The sequence below is a fragment of the Dermochelys coriacea genome, chromosome 14, assembly GCF_009764565.3.
Source record: "Dermochelys coriacea isolate rDerCor1 chromosome 14, rDerCor1.pri.v4, whole genome shotgun sequence".
NCBI lineage: Eukaryota > Metazoa > Chordata > Testudines > Dermochelyidae > Dermochelys > Dermochelys coriacea.
In genome coordinates, this window is record NC_050081.1 from 38,495,165 (window position 1) to 38,522,694 (window position 27,530).

Consider the following 27,530-nt stretch of genomic DNA (forward strand, 5'->3'; position numbering starts at 1 on the left):
ATTGCGTAGCATCTCCAAGATGCAGCCATTCCTATTCCTTCACCCAGCTAAGCCTCTGGTCCAGATGCACATCTTGGTTTCTGGACCATCCTTTCCACTGGGCCCTCACAAACGCAATCTTGCCCTGCTCAGATCTGTCCACAAAGCCGCTGCACAGCTGAGACCATGTCAGCCTCCTTTGGCTCCCCCTTCTCCATCGTATCCAACACAAGCTACTTGTCTTCACGTGCAACGCCCATCACTGACAATTCCCGGCTGACCTGTCGTCCCTCACCTTGGAGGAGCTCATGCTCCCATTGCCCCATTGAAACATTTTCAGACAAGCCCCTTTGAGCTTTCTCCCTGCTGGCCCTCATGCCTGGGAAGACCTACCTGTAAAGATCCACAAAACTAACTCACTTATCCTTCTCCCCTCTCCTTTGCTGTGGAGTCTACAAAAAAACCACACAACCACTGGACAATGCTCATACCACGGTCTGTAACACTGACCAACATTGTCTCCGTGCTCCCCTGCCTGTATTTGGCTGCTATCCCATGTCTTATATCTCACTTGTGAGCTTCTTGGGGAAAGAGTCCATCTTTTTGTTGCATGTTTGTACAGCATGGTCCATGATGGAGGCCCTGCTCATTATTTGTATTACCCTAAGAAGTTCTCCAGGTTGTGATCCATTCTTGGGGCTCTTCCAAGAGCTCTGATGTTTCCGGGCAAGTGACCACAGCCACAGAGAAGACAACTCCGAGACCAGGAAGTCACTTTTTATTATTATTAATCCAATCACAGTACATACAAAGTATTAAAAAACCACCCAGACCTCTCGAGGGAAGTGATACTTTCTGAACAGATGCTACAGCGAGCTGGTTCGGTCCCGGAGATGCGAGGATGGTTATAATGGATACACCAGAAAGGACCCGGTGGGTTTATGCCTCTGTACCCAACCTTTATCCTTCTCCAGCTTTGTCATCTCACCGGCATGCCCTGGGAGGGCTCACAAGCCATCTGCATCTAAGGCAATGATGCGAAGGCCACCTGGTCTCCACTGGAGATTTAGGGTGGCTGTTCCCAACAGGAACAAGTTGTGTGGATCTCCTAGGGTCCACAGTTTCAACCTCCGTTCAGGCCTAAAGGACTCAATTATCCATCAGCTTCCCACAGGTCTTGAGATACCACAGAAGATCCCAAACCAACCCACTGTCTAGTGTCTGGGACAAAGATCCGGGACATTTGTTCTCCACTGGGGGTGGGGGGAGGAAGGAGCTGCCTATGCTTCTTAGGTTGGGGGGCATGCCTTCAGGAGAACTCTGGGTGAGCAGGAGAGATTTGGGGGTACAGCTGCCTCCAACTCAACCTTAGGGCCACGGGGGCTGGTTTTGTCCCACCAGCCTCCATGGAAAAGCTGAGGACGGTCTCCTGCCCTTTGGACAATGGGGTATTCAGACCTACCATCCTGAGCTAGGGTTCGCAGAGGCTTCCAGGGAGAAGACTCCCCTCCAGCATTGTGTCTAAAATAGCAAGAGTCTCTCTGCTTTCGCTCAGGGTCGGTCATCACTTCACCCCTTTGAGACAGGCCAGAAGAGGAGATTAGATTCTTGGGGGGTCGGGGAGGGTCTCAAAACCCTTCAGCAGGCAGGTGGAAGATTCAAGGTGTGCTGAGGTACCCCCCCCGCCCGTCTTTAGTAGCTGGCTTTCCCTGGTCCCCTTCCTAGGCTGTGGCGGACCTACAGAGGACATGGGAGGCAGCTACTTATGGGATGGAGAAGACCAGGGAGAAGGCAATAAGGCTTGGTGGAAGACCACAGGAAAAGGCAGCTTGAGGGGGTGGAGTGGAGCCTGCTAATGAAGAGTGTGGCAAGGAGGACCCGGGAGGGAAAAGCGTGTAGCAGAGAGGTTGTGGAGGCTAGGGCTGGGAAGAGGAGAGCCTGGGGTTATTTCAGCAACCACCACCCCAGCAGGGCTCCCAGCCCAGAGAGCAGGGGAAGCCCGGCTGCCCGGGTGGGGCCAGCAGCATTGCATAGGTTCGTCTCACAGCAGGTCCGGTTGTAGCTGACCTCGAAGATGGTGTCCTTCTGCTCCGTCATGTTGCACATCTCGCGGATCCGGCTGCAGCCATAGTTGGAGAACAGCAGGACCTTGCCTGCAGGGAGAGAATGGGGCAGCCATGAACAGGGGTACAGGATTCCTGGGTTCAATTCCTGGCTTGTGGAGGGACTCCTATTTTATCTCCAGCTCTGCGCAGGGGAAGTGGAAGGGGGAGGGTCTTGCAGTAGCTCTGGGAAAGTGATCCAACCACCTCTAAGGTGGATCATCAGCAGGATTTGAACCCTGGGCCTGCCCTCCACCCCTTGAGCTAGAGGAGAGACATATCAGTAACTAGCAGTAGAAGGTTGTTATTCTCTAGGGGACAAGTCATAGGAGGGGCAGGAGCAGCAGTCCGGGTGTGTTTTGCCCTTGAGTTATAGGAGCTTTATCCAACACTGACACAGAATCCAAACATCTCCACCGGCAGGTCCCAGCGGCAGAGGACCATGTGAGATGGAGCAGGTGGGTATCTGAAGTACCTCCAGTACCGTCCTCTAACTCCCTTCTCCCACCCCCCTGCACTGCTCAGAGATGGGAGCAAACCCCACAGGACCTTTCCAAGCGCCTGTCTGGAGGAGCTGTCCTTTATCCATTCCCTCCAGCGCCAAACTCTGGACTCCAGGACACTCCAGAACACACATCCCCACCCCGGATTTGTTAGCCAACTTCTCAAGAGCAAAGGAGGGCATCCATCTGGAGGGTGCCCCCATTTCAAGAGAGACACCCCCCCTTCTCTTTCCAAGGGAGCTCTCCAATCTCAGGACCTCCCTCTCTAGTCCCTCACTTTGAGTTCCTCTCATCTGATAGTTTGGATGCAGCTCTCTGGAGACCCTCCTACCCCCCACGTGAGGTCCCTTGGAGACCCAGCCACCCTGGGAGCAACCAAGGCTAGTGCAAAAAAGGGCCCTTTGCTTTGGAGGGATGGACCTCCCCCGGGATCTGAGCTGTGATTGTGGCTATGTCAACCCATCCAGGTTGGTTCCTCATCTCCAACAGTAACCAGACGCTGCAGAATAAACTCCCCCCGCTCCTCCCCCTGGATTCAGAGCAGTCCCGGCTCCAGGCTGGGGGTGAATCTAACACAGAGATTGGAAGGATCCCTTGGACTTACCAATGTAGGCCTTGGTGGTCTCACAGACTTGGTCTTTCTCTGCGATGCAGGGGTTGCGGGAGTGGAAGCAGAGAGCACCCACCTGGAACTTGCAGACCCTGCAAATGAGGCCTTGAGCTGCATGGAAAGACAGGAGGTAAGTCAGCGGAGGGTCATGGGGGGGCTGGGAGCCAGGACTCCTGGGTTCTTCACCGCTCACTTTGAGCCATATTCACGCCCCTGTGCCAAAAGAGAACTAAGCCAAGCCACTGGAGCGAGCTGTCTGGGTGTTATTTGCAGTTGTGTTGTTTTCTTTGCTGGATTGGCAAGGTGCGAGGGGGTGGGATGCACTCTGGCATCGAAACCCTGCACATGGGCACACCCCTGACAGGGTGTGTGTGAGAGACTGGGGGGCAGGGCAGGCGGAGAACCAGCCTCAGAGAGGCCCTGACTCACTTGAGTGACTTACCCAGCCCTGGCGATTGGGACATGTAGGAAGCTACCTAACAGCCAAGAGCTCCTCATGCGGAGATGCAGCTGCTTCTGGGGAAGAGCACAACTGGATCCCCTCAGTTCCAGCAGAGAGATGCAGCTGCGTCTGGGGTGGAGAGCGGAAAGCTACCTGCAATCCTGGTGCAGACACAGCCGCCTCTGAGCACGGCTGCAATATTACCCGCTCCATGGCCGGGGCAGGACCGGATCCTCAAAGGGCTCTTTGTCGCAGGCAGAATGGGGTTAGCCAGGCTGGGAGCCAGCCAGGGACTGGGGCACATGCCCCAAATCCTGCTACCTGAGGTTTCACACGTGATCACATGCAGGGCGTGGATGAAACACCTGACCCTGACCATTATCCCATCACGGGAAAGCAGGATCACCAAGCAGTGACAGCACACAGCTGGGGAGGAAGTCAGGACTCCTGGGTTCTATCCCCATCCCTGGGAGGGGAGTGGGGACTAGTGGGTAGAGCGGGGGAGTTGGGAGCCAGGACTCCTGGTTCTATCCCCAGGAATTTAAGCTTTCAATGCAGTCCTGTGCATGCCAGGGAACATACAAGAATGTTAAGAGTCCCTTAAGTGGGTGGAGAACTCCGAGGTTATCCAAGTTTAGCATTCAAGCGGGGTGTTTCGAGCATGCCAGCCACAAGAAAGGGCGCAATCTCCACCCACAGGGACACTCGAGCGAGTCAAGAGGGCTTTGAGTCATTCCAAGAGCCCACTCGATGCCCCGATGGCCCTGAAACCAGTCGCGCAGCTCCACAGGGCCCCTCCCGCCCCACATCCACAAAACAGCAGTCACGGCTCTCCCCAGTGTGCACCCTGGGGCAGATGAGTAAGGCAGTCACCCCACCCTTGTGGGACCAGACCGCTTTCTACCTTACACAAGGGACTGACAACAATTTCAGAGTCTCTGGTTATTAAAAGTTAATTAAAAGGAGTCTCCCACTGCTCCCGCCCCCTTCAAAGGGAAAGCATTTCATACACAACTTGCAAATACACACAGCGGTGAAATGATTTTCTCTTCCCCCTCTTTAAACTTGGAAGGGGGGAAAAAGCAGTTTCAAGGTTCTCCATCTGGGAAGGGAGCTTAAAAAAAAATTCCCCTCGTAATTTCCCCTCTCCTAGAGGAGAGAGAAGTCCCCAGTCTGCCCTCAGAATGAAAAAAACAACAAGAAAAGCAACTTCAAGGTCCCCTCTTGAAACTGCATTTTATTAATGACAGTTTCGAGTCCTGCCCCTGCCCCTGGGTGAGCTGGGATTCACAGAGAGAAGCCAGGTTGGGGCAGCCTCGCCCCAAAGAGCTGGAAGCACTCGAGCAAATCACAAGTTCTGTGCTGGGCAGGGAGACAGGCCAGGGACCCATTTGGCTCAAGATATCCAGCGAGCCAGGAATGGAACCCAGGAGTCCTGGCTCCCAGTCCCCTCTGCTCTAATCCACCACATCCCACTCCCTTCCCAGAGCTAGGAAGAGAACCAGGAGTCCTGGCTCTGAGCCCCCCTTGTTCTAACCACCACACCCCACTTGCCTCCCCTCCCAGAGCCAGGGAGAGAACCCAGGAGTCCTGGCTCCCAGCCCCACCGCAATTACCACAACTTCAGGCAGGCAAATCCTAATTTCCACAGACTCCTGCGGCTCTAACTCAGGATTTACTCAGACAAAAACACCCTTGACAGACCTGGAGACATTCCCTCCTCCCATACTCGGGGGGGACCTGCCCGCCCCCCCTGCAGCCCCTGGGGGTTTCACGGCAAGCGAAACACCCCTAAGGATCTTCAGCAAGGGTCGGGCTCCTGCTCTCCCGGCCGGGAGCAAAAGTGGAGTCGCTCCGGATTCGCACCTGGGTCACGGAGCTCAGAACCCAGCCCCGCCTCAGCCCGAGTCTCCACCCTCACACCAGATCTTTGGGGCCGCTGGCCCCCCCATGATCCCCCCAATACTCACTCAGGACACCACATAGCAGCAAGGACAAACCCAGGAGCAGAACTTTGCTCATCCTGGCTCGTTTCAGGGCGGCTCAGGGGAGGCTGAAAGTGACCAAGCGAGGAGGGGAATGAACCAGGCAGGCAAGACCCCAGCAGGTGGAAACTGCCACCACCCAAGTGTTTCCCTGGGGAAACTAAGGCAGGCGGGGGCCCATCCTGGGTATTTATGCCTCGGCGGGGCTGGCAGCAGCCAATCAGGGGGCAGGGCCCGGGAGAGGGAGACGCCCAGGTGCTGGGAATTGAAAACTAAGACAGAGAGAAAAGGAGGTGACAGGCTGCTCAAGTCCCGGCCTGGCCTGCCTGGGAAAATTGACCCCAGCCCCACCGGTGCCCCTCACTCCCGACCCACAGCCCCCTGGGCTCCCCGCCAGCCCCACCAGTGCCCCTCACTCCCGACCCACAGCCCCTGGTATCCCTCCCAGACCCGCCGGTGCCCCTCACTCCCGACCCGCAGCCCCCTGGGCTCCCCCCAGGCCCGCCGGTGCCCCTCACTCCTGACCCACAGCCCCCGGTATCCCCTCCCAGCCCCGCCGGTGCCCCTCACTCCCAACCCACAGCCCCCTGGGCTCCCCCCCAGCCACACCAGTGCCCCTCACTCCCGACCCACAGCCCCCTGGTATCCCCCCCAGCCCCGCCGGTGCCCCTCACTCCCGACCCGCAGCCCCCTGGGCTCCCCCCAGCCCCGCCGGTGCCCCTCACTCCCGAACCGCAGCCCCTGGTATCCCGCCAGCCCTGCTGGTGCCCCTCACTCCCAACCCACAGCCCCTTGGGCTCCCCCCCAGCCCCACCAGTGCCCCTCACTCCCGACCCTCAGCCCCGGCCAGCCCTGCCCTGGGCTCTGCTTGAGGAGTGGGAAATGCTGCGTAAGGATTTTGTCTGTTTTGTCCAGCGTTGGAGTTGCCGGCGACTGCAAACACTCGTGGCCTGTGGATCGCTCGCAGCTCACAGGGCTGAATTTGGGCTCCGGCTCCGCGCCCACCCCGGGGCTGGCCAGTAATTTGTGTCATCAGAAGAGGGTTGCAGCCCAGTGACCTTTGAGAACTGCCACATCTGACTCAGGAAACCCAGGGAGAGAACTCAGGAGTCCGGGCTTCCTGCCTCCCTGCTCTAACCACTAGACCCCACTCCCCTCCCAGAGCCAGGGAAAGAACCCAGGAGTCCTGGCTCCCAGATTCCCCCCCACGCTCTAACCACTAGACCCCACTCCCCTCCCAGAGCCAGGGAGAGAACCCAGGCGTCCGGCTCCCCGCTCGGTTCCTCAGCCGCCAGCCCACGGGTCGCTGAGTCACATCAACACTCTCCAGTCCCACGACACTTATTAAGGCTCAGGGGCTGGGGCGGTTTGTGAAATTTCCCGGGGCTGGTGGGAGGAGGTCTCGGCCCTGCGGGGGCGGGGAGGGAAATCAAAGGAAACCTGACCAGAGGGAGGTCACAAGGGATCGGGCGCAGGGCAAAAGGGACTTGGGGGAGGATGAGGAGCCCAGGCCAGGGAAAGGGGGACCCCGAGAGAGGGGGGCGCACCAGGAGACAGGGCCAGGCTGGGCATGGACGGGCCCTGAGACGCCAGCTCAGGGGAGCTGGCTCCGAGCCAGCCCTGGTGGATTAGAAGGCAGCACCCCCCAGGGGGGAGTCGCCCGTTTCGTTTGGACCTGCCCCGCCTGGAAGCCTGTGGTTTCAGTGCTGTAGGCCCCTTCCCGCTGACCGGCCGGTCCCGCCCTGGGGCAGGAGCCTCCAGAGGGGACAAGTGCCCATTCCCGCCCCTGAGCCGGCGGTCCGCCTGGGGGCAGATGAGCCGGCCCCCAGGGGACAGCCCCTGCCCCATTCCCCGCCCCCTGAGCCAGCCGGTCCGCCCGGGGGCAGAGGGAGCCGGCCCCAGAGGGACAGCCCCGCCCCATTCCCCGCCCCCCTGAGACAGCGGTCCCGCCCTGGGGGCAGATGGGAAGCCGGCACCCCCCAGAGGGGACAGGCCCCTGCCCCATTCCCCGCCCCCCTGAGCCGGCCGGTCCCGCCCTGGGGGCAGATGGGAGCCGGCGCCCCCCAGAGGGGACAGGCCCCTGCCCCATTCCCCGCCCCCCTGAGCCAGCCGGTCCCGCCCTGGGGGCAGATGGAAGCCGGCACCCCCCAGAGGGGACAGGCCCCGTGCCCCATTCCCCGCCCCCCTGAGCCAGCCGGCGCCCTCCAGAGGGGACAGGCCCCGTGCCCCATTCCCCGCCCCCCGGAGCCGGCCGGTCCCGCCCTGGGGCAGATGGGAGCCGGCGCCCCCCAGAGGGGACAGGCCCCTGCCCCATTCCCCGCCCCCCTGAGCCAGCCGGCGCCCCCCCAGAGGGGACAGGCCCCATGCCCCATTCCCCGCCCCCCTGAGCCGGCCGGTCCCGCCCTGGGGGCAGATGGGAGCCGGCGCCCCCCAGAGGGGACAGGCCCCGTGCCCCATTCCCCGCCCCCCTCAGCCAGCCGGCGCCCCCCAGAGGGGACAGGCCCCGTGCCCCATTCCCCCGCCCCCCTGAGCCAGCCGGTCCCGCCCTGGGGGCAGATGGCAGCCGTGGCGCCCCCAGAGGGGACAGGCCCCGTGCCCCATTCCCCGCCCCCCTGAGCGGCCGGTCCCGCCCTGGGGGCAGATGGGAGCGGCGCCCCCCAGAGGGGACAGGCACCTGCCCCATTCCCGCCCCCCTGAGACGGCCGGTCCCGCCCTGGGGAGATGGCAGCCGGCGCCCCCAGAGGGGACAGGCCCCTGCCCCCATTCCCCCCCCCCTGAGCCGGCCGGTCCCGCCCTGGGGGCAGATGGCAGCCGCGCCCCCCAGAGGGGACAGGCCCCGTGCCCCATTCCCCGCCCCCTGAGCCAGCCGGCGCCCCCCCAGAGGGGACAGGCCCCGTGCCCCATTCCCCGCCCCCTGAGCCAGCCGGCGCCCCCCAGAGGGGACAGGCCCCGTGCCCCATTCCCCGCCCCCTGAGCCAGCCGGCGCCCCCCAGAGGGGACAGGCCCCGTGCCCCATTCCCCGCCCCCCTGAGCCAGCCGGTCCCGCCCTGGGGGCAGATGGCAGCCGGCGCCCCCCAGAGGGGACAGGCCCTCTGCCCCGTGCCCGGGCCGCTCCTGCTGCGTCAGGCCGATAAGAGCAGAGTAAACTCGGGCGGGTTCAGAGCGAACCCGGCCCCAGACACGCAGCAGCCGGCGCTGGACTGAGGCCACTTCAGGCTCCTGCTTCGCTGGGGACCCCAGCGACTGACCCCCGCCCCCCATTGCTTAGGGGGCTGCAGGCGTCTGGCCCCCTCAACCGCCCGCCCGCCGGCGCCATGGGCCGGACCCTGCTCCTCGCGGGCACCTTGCTGCTCTGCTGGGCCACTGGTGCGGGGACTGGCTGGGGCAGGGGGCCGGGAATGGGGCAGGGGCCTGTCCCCTCTGGGGGGCGCTGGCTCCCCCCAGCCCCTGGGCAGGGACTGGCTGGGGCAGGGGGGCCAGGAATGGGGCAGGGGCCTGTCCTCCTGGGGGGTGCCAGCTCCCACCAGACGCCAGGGTGGGGGGCTGAGGGGGGCAGGGCGGGTGTCGGTGGGTCTGACGGGGTGTCCATCTCTCCGGGCAGGGGGGGCGCTGCAGTGCTGTGTGTGTGAGGTGGGGAACCCCTACGAGGGCTGCGTGTGGGGCCAGGGGACGTGCACGGCCCCCCCTGGGGGCGTCTGCTGGAGCCACGTTGCTGCCTTTGGTAAGTCCCCACTGGGGGGCGCTGGGCTGGACCTCGGGGGGTAGGAGGGGAGGGAGCCAGGCCCCCCGGGTGATGCAGGGCCCCTGCCCCACTCTGCCCCCCTCCTTCCTCTCTGCTTCGTCCTTTCCTTCCCTGCTCTCCCCCTCCCGCCCCTCGCTTTCCGTCTCGCCCCGTGGCTGGAGGTGTTGAGGTAGCCAGGGCTGGGGGGCAGGAAGGCTGGGGCTCATTGCCAGGGGGGCAGGGGGCTGGCGATGTGAGGCTGGGGGGACAGAGGCCTGGAGGTGTGGGGCAGGGGAAGCTGGGACAGGGGGTCAGAGGTGGGGGGCTGGAGGTTTTTCAGGGGCAGGGGGTTGGAGGTGTGGGGCTGGAGGGCAGGGAGCTGGGGGGCAGGGGGTCAGAGGTGGGGGGTGGAGGGGGCTGGCATCGTTCTGAGTCCACCCCCCCGATACAGGCTTGTCTCCCCCCAGGCCCCCTCTTCTCGCTGTCCACCCTGGGCTGCAACCCCCCCCCGGGGCCCCCTGTGACGCAGCCGGGCTCATCGACCCCTTCTTCGGCTTCACCTACAACCGCACCTGCTGCAACGACACCGACCTCTGCAACGCACCCCCCGCCTTGCCCACCCGCTGGCCCTGGAGCTGCACCCCCCATGCCCCCACGCCCCCCACGCTGCCCTGCTGGGGGTGCTGGCGCTCTGGGCCCTGCACTGAGCCAGAGACCCCCCCGCCTCCCACGACTCCCCCAGCACCCTGCCTTCCCAGCCTCACCAGAGACCCTACAATAACAAACCGGCCCCCGAGAGACCCTACAACAACAAACTAGCCTTTGTAGCCCCTGAATGACCCTACAAAAACAAACTGGCCTCTGAAGCCCCTGAATGACCCTACAATAACAAACCGGCCTCCAAGAGACCCTACAATAACAAACTAACCTTTGAAGCCCCTGAATGACCCTACAAAAACAAACCGGCCCCGAGAGACCCTACAATAACAAACTAGCCTTTGTAGCCCCTGAATGACCCTACAATAACAAACCGGCCTCCAAGAGACCCTACAATAACAAACTAACCTTTGAAGCCCCTGAATGACCCTACAAAAACAAACCGGCCCCCGAGAGACCCTACAATAACAAACTAGCCTTTGTAGCCCCTGAATGACCCTACAATAACAAACCGGACCCCGAGCGACCCTACAATAACACATTGGCCCACTGAGTCTCCAACACCCCCAAGAGAGCCTACAAAAAACCCTGGCCCCTGTGCAAGCCCAGCACTCAAGAAAGACCCTACGATAACAAACCAACCTGTGAAGATCCAGAGAGGCCCTAGACTAACAAAACAGTCTATAGAGTCCTAGGGCTTACGAGGGACCCTACAATAACGAACCAGGCCAGGCCTGTGCTCAAGGACTCTCCCATAACAAGCTGGCCAGCGCTGACCCCGTGCTCAGAAGACCCTACAATAACAAACCGGAATGTCGACAGTCCCGAGAGACCCCCCAGTAACAAACCAGCTCTGCGACCTTGGGAGGAGCCCGACATAAGTAAACAATTTAATGAGCTGACGTGTCTGGTGCTTTGAAAGGCAAACGGAGCCTGGGGCTGGGTGCCAGGACTCCTGGGTTCTATCCCCAGTTCTGTGAGCTGGGGGAAGGGGTGGGGAGCCAGGGCTGGGCTGGCAGGGGGCTGTGGTCAGGAGTGAGGGGCACCAGCAGGGCTGGGGGGGGCAGGGCTGGGCTAGCAGGGGGATGTGGGTCAGAAGAGCCGGGGAAAATCTATTTGTGGTGTTTTTGTGTGTTTGTGTGTGTTACCATCCCTGTGTCCCTGTTGGCAGTGCAGGTGTGTTTGTGTGATTCTGTTTACACCGTGTGTGTGTGTGTGTGTGTGTGTGAGTGAGTTGTCAGCTTGTGCCCATCGGATTACTCTGTGTGGTATTTGTGTGCATGTCTCTTGTGTATGACTGTGTCTTAGGTATGTGTTAACATTTACACCTCGTGTGTTTTAGCATGTACTCTGTGTGTTTGTTTTGTGCATATGTGTGTGCGTGTATGGGTGTGCGTGTGTATGGGTGATTGAGTGGGTGTGCATGTGTGTGTCTGTGTACGTGTTTGAGTGTGAGTGTGAGAATGTGTGTGGGTGTGTGTTTGTGTGAGAATATGTATGTGTGAGTGAGTGTGAGTGTGAGTGTGGTCCATCTGTACAAATAGGTCTCCACCTAACCCCTGGCTCTGTGTCAGCTGCACACGCCCGTGTGCTCACAACTTGTGCCACTCAGGCGCCGAGTGCGTGTGTCGCTCTGCCCCCCACCCAGCTGTGTGTGTCAGTCAGGTCGCCCGCAGCCAGACACAGACTCAGCCGCCTCCACAGTCTGCCCCAGCGCCCACCTGCCCCGGAGCCGACCGTGGGCAAAACTCTCCTTCTGGGCCCAGCCGCAAAAACCCGGGGGCTCTGCGCCCCTTCTGCTTCCCAGCGCCTCGCTTGGTGTTTCTCCATTTGCTCCTTGCCAGAGACCCCCCTTTCCAGTGCAACTCGCTGCCACACCAGGCCATGCTGCTAAGGAGGATTTCAAGGGGTCCCGGACCCCCAGGCCTCCGTACTGCCCCAAGGGAGGAACCCCCTTCAGTGTGAGAGCCCCCTGGGAAAGTTGCCACCCGCTCGGGCATCGGGATCAAGCCCTATGGCCCCGCCGCCCCCCGGGATGGCACCTCTGAGCCTCCAGCCGCCGGCTGGGGGGGTCTGCGGGGAGGGGCCCAGTCTCAACCCCCTGCTCCCTGTTCCCAGGCGCGGCCCTGCAGTGCCTGAAATACGACTTCACCGCATTCGATGCCCCCCGTCAGCTCACCCCGGTCCCCTGCCAGGCCGGGCAGCTCTGTGCCACCATCCGGGGCCACGCAGGTAAAGGCCCCTGCCCACGGCTTCGGGCTCCTTCCCCCTTCCTGCTGCCTCCCCTTGCCCTGGGGCTCCCTCCCGCTCTGTCCCCCCGTTCTCCATCCCCGTCCCACATTCCCCATCTCCATCCCATCCCCATTCTCCGTCCCGTCCCGTTCCCCATTCTCCGTCCCCGTTCTCCGTCCCTGTCCCATTCTCCCGTTCCCGGGTCCTCCGGCTCCGTCCCCTTTCCTGTCCTCAGTCCCCTTCCCTGTCCCCATTCCCGGTTCTCCAGCTCTGTCGTTCTCTCTCGTTCCTTTTTATTTCCTTTCCTTATCTCTCTCTCGTTCCTCCGTTATCTTTTTCCTTCTCTCTCACTCTCTCTCGTTTCCTCCCACCTTCCTTTGCTCTTGTTTCCTTGTTTCCTTCTCTCATCCCTCTACCCCCCCAGCTGGCCACAAGACGATTGTGCGGAAGAGCTGTGTGGACCAGGTGAAATGCAGCACCCAGGACACGGCGACCTGGCCCAGAGTCACCTACACCACCTCCTACACCTGCTGCCAGGGCGACTTCTGCAATCAGGCCAGGGCCCCGGAGCACCCCCGGAGCCGGTGCCTCTGACTGTCCCCCCTTTCTGGAGCTGGCTTTGTCTTGCATGCCCCCAAATCTCCCGTAAAAACAACTTGCTGACATCAATATACAGAAGTGTCCCAGCCCCGCTTGGACTGAACAGCGGCTGACTTTCTCATTTTGACCCTGTAATTATGAAATAAATCAATTGGACAGGAAATACTGTCTTACGTTTCAGTGTCTAGTCTAAGAACATAAGCAAACTGGGTCAGACTAAAGGTCCATAGCCCAGTGTCCTGTCTGCCGACAGTGGCCAGTGCCAGGTGCCCCAGAGGGAATGAACACAAGAGGGGATCACCAAGTGATCCATCCCGTCACCCATTCCCAGCGCCTGGCAGTACAAACAAGTCGTCGTCTGTATGAAATCTTAGTTTGGAGAGACTCTTTGAGTTTGGACAGGGACCAAGAGAGACCGACAGAGCCAGAATTTTTTCTGTAGCCAGTTGTCAAACTAGGCAAATATTGAGAGGAGTTGATGTAGCCCCTGGAAGACTCTGCGTACCCCCCAGGAGACACGTACCCCTGCTTGAGAACCCCCAATCGAGGCATATAAGAAAAACAGCTGGTGCGCAAAGGATTCAGCTAGACGTGCATTAAGCCTCAGGCCGGCAGGCTATTTGGCTGAAAATATCCGGGGATTGAAAGCTATTTGGGTGCTTAAAAATACAGCTGGCTGCCAGGTTCCCAATCCCCCTAACTCTGATTTCTATGGGATCGGGCGCCTGGACGCTTTTGAAAAATCCCCCTTGGCACCTGTTGGGTTTAAAGCTTTAAGCTCTGTCCCTGAGCCTTTGTAGACCAGAGTCAAGTCAAGCCTCTGCATTTCATCTACATCTACTGGTCACAGGCTATTATCCGTGGCTTCGGGACCTCCAGGATGCTTGGGACATATGAATGAGCTCCCAGTGGAATAGAAGTTGCACTTTTCTGAATTCGCGCCCGCTGTGGGGGTGTGTGTGGGGGGTTCCTCCAGCTGGGCCCAGTTTTAAGCAATTGTTTTCGTTGTTTCCCCATTTCTTCAAGGTTGGCTTGGACCAACCGGAGCCCGACTGGATGGTTTTCTATGTCGTGGGGCAAGAACACTCCGTCCCCCTTCGGGGTGGGACAAGGGCATCACGGATCCATGGTTACGTCCGCCTGCCTCCTCTTAGCCTCAGGGCAGTACGGCCCAAGGGCCGGAGTCCATACAAGTGCCCTCGTGCCCCCAGTCTGCATGGCTGCCCTCCTTCGCAGACTTGTGTGGCCCTCGAGTCCATGAGGGCTAGGCAGCCTAATGGTCAGAGCCGGGGAGGTAAGCTGCCACCTGCCGAGGGTGGCAGGGGCAGGGGGGCCCGGGTCCCAGCCAGGGCCCCGGCAACGGCGAGTGCGCGTGGCATGGAGTCAGCGAGGAGCCGACCGCAACAGGCCAGCCCGAGATGCGGTTCTGTAACCGGTCCCCTGGGCGACTTCCTACCGTATCCCCCAAGGCTGCCACCTGGACGCCTTGGGGGTCTCCGGGCTCCTCCGCCGGCACTGGTCCCGGCGGCGCCGACCTCCCTTGGGCGTCTGTAGGGGTCTCGGCGCCGCTGGCTCCCGTGCTCGGGGGTTCGGGCTGTTCCCGGGCTGGAGCCGGCACGGGACGTCCTGCCTCTCCGGGGCTCAGCCTAGACTGAGGCTGGGCCGCTCCCTTTTATACTGCAGCGGCAGTTGGCGCATGCCCAGCAGGGGCCAGGGGGGCGTGGCTTCCGCTGCCAGGCGTGCTGGCTTAACTCCTTCCGCTCCAGAGCGGGGCAAATTCACCCCACCACAGGCTCCCAGAGAAGAAAGAGAGACAAGGTGGGTCCCATAAAAGACATTCCCGCTGGGGTGGGGGTGGGGGGTTTCTCCATCTGGGTCCAGTTTTAAGCAATTGTTTTAGATGTTTCCCAGTGTTTCCTCAAGGTTGGCAGTTCCTCAGACTGACTAGATGGTTTTCTCTGAATCCCAGCGAAGAAGCTAGAGAGACAAGGTGGGACCCATAAAAGATATTCCCTCACCCGCCTTGTGTCTCTCGATTCTGGGATCGACGTGGCTACACCGCCCCCTGCCTACAGAGAAGTAACTGGCCCATGATGTTCTCTAGAAAGTCGCATGGCTTTAACGAGCCTGGTAGGATCAAATCACCACGCTGGATGCAGCTGTACCAGTATCCAAGTGCATGCGTCCCTTTTACACTGGTTTAAGTGGTCCACATTCGGGGTTAGACCGGTATGACTATTCACTGATGGAAAACATCGTGAATGCAGAGCTAAAGGCGCCTGCTGGGATCGTGGGCCCTGACCCAACGCCGAGTGAGGCAAAATGCATCCCTCGGAAATGCAGACTTTCGGCCTAAGTGGGACTTATCAGTAGCAGGCCAGCTGCCTTCCCTATGTTAGGAGTGGGGAATCAGCAGGGTGGGGATTAGGATCACAGCCCCTCACCTCAACCCCCCGGGTCTGTGATCAAAGGAAAGAGGTCCCCCCCCCGGCACGTGCCTCACTGAAAGTTACAGCGGTAAAACTTCCAGGTGTTTGTGATAGGAAACAGATCTGGGGTGTAGGCGGAGATCTCCCGGGAAGAACTGGAGTTTATTTACCATGAAGTAATCAGAGGGGGCTTCACCTCCACGTCAGGTACAGTGGAGATCCCATGGAGGACCCCAAGGACACATGAGAAACCAGCCCTGCCCTGTTCGTGGATTAGGCTCGTTCCACACTGTATTAGCGAGACAAAACCCACAAACGCCAGCCCAGCAGAGGAGATGGAGCCCACGCGGGAACCTGCAGCGCTCGTGTTAGTAACGCCAGCTCACGCGGGGAACGTGGACAAGCTGATCCGAGCAAGAGTGACCAAATCAGCCTGCCCCACTCCCTCCCACTGCCCCCAGGCTGGATAGCCTGCCCATCTAAAAGTGCCTAACTTCCATATACTAATTGACCACCTACCTCCTACTCATTAGCATTTGGGTTAATTAGGTGCCATGGTGCAGCTGTGGTTAGCACACATAGGTTTCACTTATGCTCAACAACCCTGGCAACTTTCCCTGAAATCCCAAAGGGATTCGTTCCTCTCTTCGCCTTCTCCCATCACGTACCCCTTGGTTTCCTGGAACACCTGGTATGTACGGTTACTCCCTTAGTCCGCTCCCGTTAAACGAGGCCTCGGTTGTGCTAAGTGAATTGTGATTCAGGCCTTAGGCCTGTAGGACATTACATAACAGCCTGATAGCTACCTCTATCTTATCTCTATAACCCACTGCCAGCTTACAGAAGGGGTGGAGAAAATACCTGTTAAACACGCTGTTTAATTGAGCGCAAAAGGAAAATCAAGAGGCGACTTGATTAACATATCAGTAACCTTCACAGGGAGAAAATACCCAGTATGAAAAGCTTCTTTAATATAGTGAAGAAAGGCCGATTAAGAACCAATGGCTGGAAGGTTAAAGCCAGACAAATGCCAAGGAGAAATAAGGCACACATTTTTAACATCAAGGGAAGTGATGCCTTCCAATCCAGATCGGTGCCTTTCTGGAGGATACACATTTGTCAACCACAAATTCTTGAGCTCAATACAGGGGTATCTGGGTAAAATTTAGGGGCCCGTATTATGCAGGAGGTCAGAGTAGATGATCTACCAGCCTGACTCTATGAAGCTCTGGAAATCCCGTGGGATCACACAGTGGAGCAAGCTAAGCTCTGACAAGGCAGCTTTCAATAGTTGATATACAACAGGAGAAATACAACCTCTGAAAGGAAGTCTCACTGCTTCATATTCCTGGTAACCCTCGGCTGGACGGAAGAAGCTGGCCCGAAGCACCACAGAGATCTGGTCGCAACTCTGAGCTCAGCAGCTTCTAAGGTTCTCCTTGGAGACTTCAGGTTTGTTATACCCCGATGGGCAACGCTGCCCTCTGCTTTCTATCGGACACTTGTCATGAGGTGCTCTCTGGCTTCTCTGAGACTAACAATTTATTAGAGCATAAGCTTTCATGAGCTACAGCTCACTTCATCGGATGCATCCGATGAATAAATTTGTTATTAATAAATTTGTTAGTCTCTAAGGTGCCACAAGTCCTCATTTTCTTTTTGCGAATACAGACTAACACGGCTGCTACTCTGAAATCTGGCTTCTCTGGTGCTCCAGACAATGTCCAGGAGATGGCGGTGGCGTACCAGAAATACGTCTGATTCAGCGAGACAAGGTGGGTGAGTTAGTTTATTTTACTAGGATCAGGGTGAAAGAGACAAACTTGCCGAGCTCTTTTTCAGATGTGATTCTCTCATGGGAGGATTTTTCAGTTTCAATTTCATCCTTTGCCATTCGTCGCGTGCCTGTATCAACCCGCACAACTAACAAGAATTCGCCCTTTTAAATCGCTCCTTTGAATACTCCAAAGCTGGGTGCTTCTACCTTTCCATATTTCCTTCCTCCTGAGCCATGCAGTTCGTCACATTGCCAGCATGCAATCACCATTCTGTAGCCAATTAGTTCAATTTATCCTTCATTTATTGTGTGATGTTACGATTAACTAACATGCTATGTCATATATACTCATTGTTTGCTAAATAGAGTTAAGTTTAGGATGATAGAAGTATAAGATTGATCTGTAGTCAAAAGGGATAATTATGTATTAAGTATCTAGGTAATTAGGGCTGAAACACAAGGCCTACAGGCGGAGACCTGTAAAATTGTAGCTTAGCCATTCTAGGCCTTAGTCTTAGAGCTAAGAAATGCTGACATAAGTAAGTGACCGAAGAATAACCTGATGCCCATAAGATTACGGGGAAAAGATGTATCAACGGGTACATGCCCAGATGGGCAGGAATGGTGTCCCTAGCCTCTGTTTGTCAGGGGATGGATCACTTGATGATGACCTGTTCTGTTCATTCCCTCTGAGGCACTTGGCACTGGCCACTGTCGGAGACCGGACACTGGGCTAGATGGACCTTTGGTCTGACCCAGGATGGCCGAAAAATTAACTGGAGGATTAATTTTGACTACAAGCTACCCAGTAGTCACATTGCTCTAACACACGTTCTAACTGCAGGGTATGAGGTACAGTCAGAATTAGATTATAAAATAAGGTGCCCAGATTGGGAAAGTGAGTTCCTTATGGGAAAACTCTGGCAGGAACCATCCCTCTACTGATTGTTAGTTGGCAAGGCAGGCATCAGCTGCTAAGGATGTGAGGATGATTATAGGTGTAACATGTGCATAGGTCTCTCTAGGATTTCTATGTGCTTGGGTGATTGTAACTTTAACTCTAACGTTCATAAAAGTTGTATAACAACCTAGATGTGGTGCTTGTGAATGTCTGTGTGGTTGTTCCCCTTGGTCTTTGTGTGTTCCTAGAGACTCCACATCTGAAGCAAGCAGCGGACGTGACTTTCACTTGCTTGAGCTCGAAACTACAGGCCCCAGAGCCGAAGCCCCAGTGGCATCAGACCACATTACACAATTCACTGGAAACAAATAAAAGGTACCAGTTCAAAAAGAAAACCCGAACAGAACCTTTCTAGTTCCTCTAAACAGGGTCAGTATGTTTTACAAACGTTTCTTTGGTTTCATTTTGTAGTTGGGGGTGACTCATGGGAGGGACACAAAGGGAAGCACCAGCTAAAGGGGGGGGCATGTGACCTCCCCACATGCCCCCCCATGTGATTCCTCCTTCCTCCCCCTGCCCTCCCGAGCATGCTCAGAGTTGGGTCCTGTCCCCAGAAGCTGAGTCTGGGTGAGGGGCAACAGCACTGGCCAGCGTGGCTGGAAGACGAGAGGCTCTGACCCCACCTGTTCCTCTCCCTGCCCGGGCTGGCTGCTGGGGTCACTTGACTCTTTGTGCCCCTCCCACGAGTCGCCCCCAAGCAAGACCAAACAGAAGGCACGGGGCAGTTTAAACACACGTAGAAAATGCGTATTGGAGTCATAAAGACGGACAAAAGTAGGGTTTCCAATTGGGAGTGAAAATATTTGGCGTGGATTTTGGTGGCATCAGTTAATCCCCTTTATGAATCCTCCTGTTTTCGCTGGGTCAAAGAGCAGCCATTCCTAACAGCGTTAGAGCGGCAATCGTCCAGTCTTGTCTGTGCAATCTAGTGTTGCTGTGCAATGAACTCTCAGGATACAACCTGTTGCCGCCTTCTTTTTGACAGTCAACAGTATTTGTATCGATGGCCAGGTGACCAGAAGATAAGAAGGCTCTTGTTCCAGAAGCAGACTACCCAGAACTAAAACCCATGAGTTCAGTATCTTGCAGAGACCCTTGGGGTGGATGACAAGGACTTGCACACTGAGGACAAAGTGCAGCCTTAGAGATATTTATTAAACCAAGGAATAAAGGCAGAAAAGCACCAAGCCACGTATGAAGCTAGAAATAGGACAGCTTCGGGGATATGTGGCACCATTCCTTGCATAAGCTCTTAGACCTGCGTACTCACACCCTTCCTGGAGGCCCTGGTGGTAAGAGACGAAGGCCCAGCCCTGTCTCTGGCATGCCCAATGAGTCCAACGGGCCAGGTTCCCCCATGCCCAAGGTTGATGGCAGCGAACAGGAGAGCTGAAAGGTCAAGTGGTGAGAAGGGCTCTTCCAAGCTAAGTTCACCATGATGGGAAAATCTCTGCTCTACATGGAGGTTTGCCACGCGGCAGGGCTGGAGCATCATCGTGAATGTTCAGGCTAACACTCGGGCTTCTGTGCCCAGATCTAACTTCCTCACCCACATCATACTGGGGTGCCCCAGTCCTACAGGTTAACCTATTATTGCCATTTTAACTCTGTGACCGTTGGTGCCTGGGGATGGTGGGTGGGAGGCTGAGAACGCTCAGTCAGGGCAAATGGCAAAGAACGGGGCAGAGAGCCCCCAAAACTGATGGTTTTATTCTAATAATTAGATTCATCCAGCCAGCAACAAAACAGCTTCTACAATACCTCTCTGGTGAGCCAGACATCAAAACCACAGCTCCCTTAAATCAATCCAGCCTGGGGCTTTGTCATGGAGCAAGTAAACCCTGTCACCCTGGGATGGGGCAAGGGCATGGTAGCCCTGTGGTTAAGTCAACATGGCGGCCCTAAGCCTCAGGGCCTCGTGGCCCAATGACCGGAGTCAATAGGACTCCCCTTGGCTGTAGCGAAGCGCGGACCAATGGCCGGAGTCCATAGGAGGGGGTTGGGTGGGCTGCCCCACAAAGAGGGAGGCTGGAGTAGGGGGACCCGGGCCCTCCCTGCTCCACTGGGTCTCAGCCCAGGGCCTCATAGTGGCCAATAGGTTTGCCACCCAATCGACGGGGAATCCGCCCGAAACACACCAAAGTTGCAGGGACCCTGGCTAGTTCCTCCCTCAGCTACTTCCTACCATGACTCCTGCAGTTGAAGACTCGGCATCCTTGGAGCCTCCAGGCCCCTTGGGCGGCACTGCTCCCAGCCACTGCAATCTCCCTGGGGCGTCCGCAGGTACCTGAGCACCTGTCTGGGTCCTGCTGTCTCCAGCTCCCATAGTCTGGGGTTCTGGCTGCTCCCGGTCTGGAGCCGGCACGGTGCACCCTTCCTCCTCGGTGGTCAGCCCAGACTGAGGCTGGGCTGCTCCCTTTTATACTGCAGCTGCAGTCGGAGCATGCCCAGCAGGGGCGAGGGGGCATGGCTTCCGCTGCCAAGAGTGCTGGCTTAACCCCTTCCTCTCTCCAGTGTGGGGCAAGTTCACCCCATCACAGGCTCCCACCCAGACAGCCAGGTCAAATATGGTGAGGATTACTGAAAATCTTGTTCATCATGTATGAAGGTCTGCCAGGCTCAAGGGATCGGACACATCACCCACCACGTCAATGAATATTTCAGATCTCACCCAAATACGCGTTTACAGCCCATTCTTATAACCAAACTAAAGTTTATTAAAACAGAAAAGAGAACATATTGTGGTTAAAAGGTCATTATACATATAGATATGACTGTATGATATAATGGTGCATTCTTAGGGCAGGTTCATAGTAGAAATTTTGGCTGATGAGTTGCAAAAAGGTTCTTCCCAGAATCAGCTCATCGGGTTATAGTCCAAATAAGCAGGCCATATACAGAGTTTGGTCAAATTCTTCCACGAGAACCAGCAGGGTGATCCAGACTGGAGCTGGACACCTCAGTCTTGCGACTCCAGCTCTCCCTGACCAAGTTTAAGCAGATCTGAGATAAAGGACGGGGGCCCGAGAGTTCTTTTGCAGATCTCTGGCAGCCTCTTGACTGCAGCTATTCCTTGGGTGAAAAATAAGTAATATACATTGCGGCTTTGCAGTAAACTCCTATTGCTATGTATACAAGGTGATTGCATTCATCAGTGTAAAGTAATTCTCCATTAAGCCATTCATAGTTTTACTACAGACTTCAAGAGAAATAGAGACAATAATGTTATTGCACCCAAGTTCCATCTAAACGTTAATATCCCCTTTGATCCCTGAATCAGTAGAATATAGTAACAGACAGGAACAGTCTGGTTACATCATTAACCTCTAACAAGATACAGAGAAACACAGATCAATACACAGTCTTCCAGTTCTCTACCTGTACAAGTCTACATTTCAAAGCTCTCGCCTATCTAACCTGGGTTTGTTAGCTATTTATAATGAATAGCCCTAATTATCATTTATATACTTTTCTAATATGTCTTTCAAGGTAGAATTTGGGTCATTTAGCCTGCTAGTCTCTTAACCCTTTCTGGCCCAGTGTCACCAATTCATTATCTAGTTCCCAAAATTGAGAGGGAACCGCTAGGCCATCTCAATGCCAAAGGTCGCAGGTCTACCCTACTTAACTATACTTATGCTAAATTGCTTAAGCTAATGTCTTACAGGGTACACACCTGTAGGTTCCTTATATTACAGCTGAAAACAATAAAGACAAAGCCAGCCCTGTGGGCTAGAAATTAATCAATCTCCACAGGCATATAGGCACTTAGATTTAGGGTCAAACAGCTTGTCTATGTGGGGAAATTAAACAGAGAATTATACAGCTATATAATTCTCTGCTTTATACCACAGTCAAGCGGTACAGAGTGGCCACATGAGGAATCATGCTGGCATCGCTAGACTGACCTGAGTATTCCCCTACAACTACGTTGGTCGATTTCCCCATGTTGACAAGCTCACAGACGGCTGATCTTTGGTGATTTTTTTTAGGGCCTTATAAGGCTAGAGAAAGAAACATACAATAGGTGGATTTCCTAAGAGCTTCCTGACTTAGCTGACCGACAGCAGTTTAAAGGTGCAGGGATACACTTAGCTATGGCAAAGGAAATTCATTTATATATTCCAGTTTCTAGCCACCTCCATTATTGGCCATTTTAAAATCAGGGATGGGAAGTTGATCTAAGAGATCTTGCCCTAGTCCAAAGAGGAATTAATTCAGGGATGTCCTAGGGCTGATATTAGACAGAAGATCGGAGTAGATGATAATGGTGGTTCATTCTGGCCTTATAATAGTTAATCTATTCCTGTAGGAATTCAAATTCCAGCTTCAATTTAGCTGTGTTTCTATACACTATATGCTATGTATGTTTGGTGTGCACTGTCCCAGGATCCCTCTCCCCTGGTCACAAGGAATCTGGGAGCCAGGACTCCTGGGTTCTCTCCCCAGCTCTAGGAGGGGAGTGGGGTCTGGTGGGTTAGAGCAGGGGGGGCTGGAAGCCAGGACTCCTGGGTTCTCTCCCAGGCAATGGGCAGGGAGTAGGGTTCTAGTGGGTTAGAATGGGGAGGGGAGGCTGGAAGCAGGGCTCCTGGGTTCTCCCTGGCTCTGGCAGGGGAGGGGGTATAGGCCAGGCACCTCACTACCTACTATCAGCTTTGATAGGATTTGGACTAAGACTTGGGGGATAAACTTCAGCAAAGTTTCAGAGAGCTCGCAGAGTAGTTTCTGCCACATCTTAATGACAGTCACCACCCGGTGGCTCTGACGCTGTAACTGACCTTCCCGTCGATGGTGCAACGTTCACTTTATTTCTCCCTTTCCCAGAGACAAAGATCATCTCGCCCCCCATCGCACTCAATGACCAGCGGGCATTCTCCTGCAGGCAACCCGGCTCAGCAGAGAAATCCCTAACGGCACGTTCAAGGCCTCCTTGACCTTCTCGGGAGTCCCCGACAGACCCATCACCTCCCTCCGCACACCCTCCAGGTTCTCAATGCGTGTGGCTCTGCAGAGAGACGCCATTCTTCTCCCGATACATTGCCCAGCTCTTGACCTTCACCTCGTAGCTGGGTTTCCCATCACAGCAGGTCACGGAGACCTCGCAGTCCCCATCTACGGAGATCAGCCGCAGCTTCATCTCCTCCCAGGTGATGCACATCCTGGGGTTGTTCTGGACACACTCAGGCTCCTTGCGGATTTCCCTCAGCACCAGATCGAAGCAGCGTCTCAGCTCCTTGGTCATCACCTCCCAGGACTCCAGCCTTCCCCGAATTCTCTCCAGGTTTTCCACACTCAGCCTTTGTGGGCAAGTGCGTAACCTCTCCCGAAACACCGCCACTGTGGGCTCCTTCACCTCGTAGCAGGGCTCCCTGTCGCCTTCGGACACAGTGATCTCCACATTCCCCCTGGCCCGACAACAAACACCAGCTCGGTGTGGTCATGTCTAATCACCATCCGGGCATTGCGCTGCACCACACCGGGGCTCCCGGGGGAATTCCTCCAAGACCCACTCAAAGCAGGCTCTCAGGTCCTCGTCCAGCAACTCCCACTTCTCCAGCGCATCCCGCACATCCCGCAGGGACTTGGTGCTCAGCTTCTGTGGACGGGAGCGTAACCTGGCCAGGTATACCTGGGCCTTTGGCTCTTTCACCTCATAGCAGGCGCCGTTGTCAGAGATCCTGATCTTATGTTTGCCTTCCAGAGAGGAATGTCAGCTCAGTCTCGTCGCTCTGGATGACCATCGGGCGTTGTTCTGCACACATGGGGGCTCCCAGGGGAACTCCTCCAGGGCCCGCTTAAAGCCGGCTCTCAGGTCCTCGTCTAGCATTCCCTGACTCTCCAGAGTATCCCGCACACTCTGCAGGGTCTCCATGCTAAGCAGCTGGGGATGGGAACATAACCTGGCCAGATCCATGTCCCCAGTGAGCTCTTGAACCTGGTGTGGGGTTTCCCGTTGGTGTGGGACATTGTGGTCTCACACCCGGCCTTTCCAGACCTCTTGGGTCCTGGCGGTGTGTTGCCTCAGCTCATGGGACACATTCCAGAGGGATTCGGGTTCTCCAGCCACAATGACGCTGAGCTGGGCTTCACCTGATGTCCCTAACGCTGGTTCTCCGGTGATGATCTAAGGCACGGTGAAATGCACGAGCCGTGTGCCTGGCAAATTCCTGCTTCGCCCAGCGCCTGCCCCTCCTGCAATCTGGAAGATGAACGAGATCATCTCAGTTGGGGCTTGACAGGAAGGGACAAAGAGCTACTCAAATCGATACATCCAGGTCCCCAACAGGAGGAGCTCAGCACCGTTCTGCTGTCAGAGCGACGCCAAGTGACCCCAGCTGGGATTTGGACCCATTGACACCAATGGAGCTACGGCCGATTTACACAGTCCTGCCAGGAGTGGGAGATGCGGGGGAAAGCAGGGTGAGCACCTTTTACATTTTTTTTGTGGGGGGGGCAACTCTCACTGTGATACCAGGGGCTACGCTACAGACACGAGTCGATTTGAAAACAGCAAAACCCCACCACTACCCTGCAGGGAATTGCTTCAAATCTTGTGGCCTGGCAACAATTTGGATGATGCACACGAACCATGTTTCATTACACCCTAACTGAAAGATGTTCATGGACCCCGCAACTGAAGCTGCTTTTTCGAGCAGCAGTTCTGTATTTTTACATTCTAGTGCACACATGATGACGGTCCTTCTAACTTTAGTAGAATTTCAAATATATTATTGAAAATCTTGGAGCCCTAAGATCAAAACTAAAATGAAACAAGAGGGGCCATATTCTGTTCTCCTTTAGACAGCTCCAAATTCAGAATAATAGTCGAAACCCAGCCAGATATCAGATTACAACAGTGCTAAGGAGAGCAGAATTGCCCCTTTCTGCTTGTTAGTTGATATTTCGGTGGACGCTGTGCTAGAGACAGCGACGGGGAGGGATTCTCCGCTAAACTCCCTCGTGAAGTGAAGAATTACTTAGCACAACGTACGGTCAGTATTAAAAGTGTACCCTGTTACTAAAACTTAATGATGGTTCTTTGTAAAACTGCTCTGAAGTAAAGATTGGAACAAACATGGCCTCCCAGTAACATCAGATCTTTGTGTAGGACCGATAGCAATGAATTAACTATACTAAAAGGTCCATCTGTATGGACATCATCCACTACAGAACCCTTTCATTGGGGGGTGAGGGAAGGGGGTACTTAGATATAAAATTGAACTGGGGGCTAGATCCTTAAACACGTACATCCCACGTTATTCTCATCCAATGCTTGTGCCTAGAGAAATGTAGGTGGTGGTGGCTCCTGCTCTTTTTGTGAAGCATTGGAGATGGCACGAGAAGCGGAGGAGATCAGAAAAGAAACCCCTCTGGATAATTCAGAACTAGCCCAGTGTCTTGCATCACTTCCCGTCTCGGAGTTTTTTCCTCTCATTTCTTTAGGGCTCTGTTCTAGGCATTTCAGAAATAGCGCTACGTCATGTCCGTGAAAGCACTGGCGGCCGGTGACTGCCTGGCAGACAGCCATAGATGTCAGCTGTGAAAGGTCAGAAAACTTCTCGAAAATACGACAGACTCAGAAAATGTGACATAGATCCATTGGGCAGATAAGGGCCTGATGAGCGGGCGATTCAAACCCTCTTGGGGGAATTAGGGTTTGCAATTTGCAGCCAGAGGTAGGAAGGAGAGGCAGGATCCAGGGACCAACAATCCACCCTGCCCGTCCACCCCCGGAAAGTTCAGCGAAGTAGCTGCCGGGGGTGGTGCAAGCCCAAGACTTGGCTCGTGGGAGGCAGGGCACGGAGCGCTCAGTGCAGAGCCGTGTGTGAGGGCCAGGCAGGGGAGACCCAGCCAGGAAACTACAGAAGCCACAACTGGTTGACACAGCTAGAGAAGGGATGTGTGACTGTACACTTACAAAAAGAAAAGGGACTTGTGGCACTTTAGAGACTAACAATTTATCTGAGCATTAGCTTTCGTGAGCTACAGCTCACTTCATAGGAATGCATCCACTGAAGTGAGCTATAGCTCACGAAAGCTTACGCTCAAATAAATTTGTTAGTCTCTAAGGTTGCACAAGTCTCCTGTTCTTTTTGCGAATACAGACTAACATGGCTGCTACTCTGAAACCTGTTACACTTACCACACACCACACACACACACACACACACAGAGCTATGCGTGCCTGTCTTAAGGGGCCAGTGCTTGTTTCCTCCACACCCCTGGTGGTTGCCACGTCTGAGATGCAAAATTTGGTGACTTGCCACTTCCTAGCAGCAAAACGGGCCCCAGCACCCGCTATAACTAGAGCTCAATCTCTGCCTCCTAGAAATAAAAGTGTGTTTACTAAGCTCCAGCCTGTCTAAAGACTCATCCTAACGTACGGGCTGCATGCAAAGATACCGGGGGGAGAGTTCCAGCCCTGAGCTGTGCAAGATGAGATATGGGAAGGGCCCTTTGTCGGTTTAACACCCGCGCCAGTCCTGGGGCCTTTGCACGGAATCAGAGAGAGAAAAACGCGAGAAAACATCAGTGCTACTTACTGGGGGGCAGAGGCAGCAAAACTCCCCTGCCTCTTCGTTTCCTCCAGCACGCAGTGGACGAAGGATTCAGACACCACCCAGCTGGGACAATTTCCCTTTCACGTTCCGTTGTGCTCACAGCAAACGTGCCAAGAAGCCAGAGAAAAGCGGAAACACTTTGGCCGGAAGGCGCGCGTCACACGACCTCATCACTGAGAATTGAGAAACAGGCTGGGTCCCGAAGGCAGGGGAGCAATAGGTGTGTTCGCCAAGGACCATGGGGGACGGATGTTAGCCAGGCCGCCACTTTTATAGTCAAATTACCCCCCAGGTGCCAACAGGGGACAGCCCTGGCGTGGTCACTCGCTCCCCATTGAACACCCCGTGGCCGGGAGGGGGGAAGGGAGAGGAAGGGCTCCAGCTGTCACAGCGGAGTGCCTGCTGACTAATAATCTTAGCTAGCACTTTTACATCTGTAGATCTCAGAGCGCATCACAAAGGAGGGTCAGGATCATTATCTCTAGTTTACAGATGGGGAAACTGAGGCAGGAGAGGTGACTCACCCCACAGGGCGGAGGCAGGAAGGGAAGCCTGGTCACCCAAGGCTCGGCCAGTGATCTGTGCACTAGAAAGTGATTGACCCCCCGCACCCCCATCTCCAGCTTGCCTTTCCCCTGCGCAGCAGGGAGGCTGGGGCAGTATCCCTTTAATAGGGAAGGGTGTGGAGGATGGAGCCAGAAATTTCCGTGGATGTTGGGAGGGGCTGATGTTTGACAGCTGGGGCAGGGTAAACTGAGGCTGGGTCACTTCACGGGGGGCTGGGCTACGTCCCACCATGACCCAGCCATAGAGTAGGAGGAGAGAGAGTTGATCACTGGATAGATTAACTTCCTCAGCCTCTGGGACCGTGACTCGGGGCAGTGACTTCCCTCCAAAATGGAGGGGATTTTATGTCGAACACTAGTGAGAGGGGAAAAGCAGGGGATCCGTGAGGAGATTTTCTGTCAGTA

The 27,530-nt window shown here is 55.9% G+C and overlaps 3 protein-coding genes and 1 long non-coding RNA gene across 8 annotated transcripts; 2 read left to right on the plus strand and 2 right to left on the minus strand.

Annotated features, from left to right (window-relative positions):
• Window positions 1-741: 741 nt before the first annotated feature.
• Window positions 742-5,793, minus strand: LY6G6C (lymphocyte antigen 6 family member G6C). Its single transcript, XM_038371896.2, has 3 exons — window positions 5,607-5,793; window positions 3,189-3,305; window positions 742-2,132 (listed from the first exon to the last, which is right to left on the minus strand). The coding sequence occupies exons 1-3, from the start codon at window positions 5,656-5,658 to the stop codon at window positions 1,924-1,926; spliced, it is 378 nt and encodes a 125-aa protein (XP_038227824.1). The 5' UTR covers window positions 5,659-5,793; the 3' UTR covers window positions 742-1,923.
• LOC119842669 (4-O-methyl-glucuronoyl methylesterase 1-like) lies at window positions 3,234-10,362 on the plus strand. Of its 2 annotated transcripts, none has more exons than XR_006275669.1 (3): window positions 3,234-3,324; window positions 9,223-9,342; window positions 9,810-10,362. XR_006275669.1 is itself a non-coding variant. In XM_038371059.2 (3 exons), exons 1-3 carry the CDS (start codon window positions 8,936-8,938, stop codon window positions 10,121-10,123), a joined length of 486 nt encoding a protein of 161 aa, XP_038226987.2. In that variant the 5' UTR covers window positions 8,790-8,935; the 3' UTR covers window positions 10,124-10,362. The 2 variants fall into 2 exon arrangements, 1 of the variants encoding a protein (XP_038226987.2); XM_038371059.2 differs by lacking the exon at window positions 3,234-3,324 and adding an exon at window positions 8,790-8,987.
• Window positions 10,363-11,279: 917 nt separating this feature from the next.
• Window positions 11,280-12,929, plus strand: LOC122456723 (sperm acrosome membrane-associated protein 4-like). Its single transcript, XM_043497487.1, has 3 exons — window positions 11,280-11,307; window positions 12,118-12,231; window positions 12,656-12,929. The coding sequence occupies exons 1-3, from the start codon at window positions 11,280-11,282 to the stop codon at window positions 12,823-12,825; spliced, it is 312 nt and encodes a 103-aa protein (XP_043353422.1). The 3' UTR covers window positions 12,826-12,929.
• A 4,073-nt stretch (window positions 12,930-17,002) lies between these two features.
• On the minus strand, window positions 17,003-27,391 carry LOC122456677. 4 transcript variants are annotated; one of them, XR_006275672.1, is made up of 3 exons: window positions 26,542-26,731; window positions 20,286-24,197; window positions 17,003-17,017 (listed from the first exon to the last, which is right to left on the minus strand). It is a non-coding gene; the product is annotated as an uncharacterized LOC122456677 (long non-coding RNA). The 4 variants fall into 4 exon arrangements; XR_006275673.1 differs by lacking the exon at window positions 17,003-17,017 and adding an exon at window positions 25,247-25,638 and having other exon boundaries at window positions 20,698-24,197; window positions 26,542-27,389; XR_006275671.1 differs by lacking the exon at window positions 17,003-17,017 and having other exon boundaries at window positions 20,698-21,197; window positions 22,777-24,197; window positions 26,542-26,717.
• Between the last annotated feature and the right edge of the window lie 139 nt (window positions 27,392-27,530).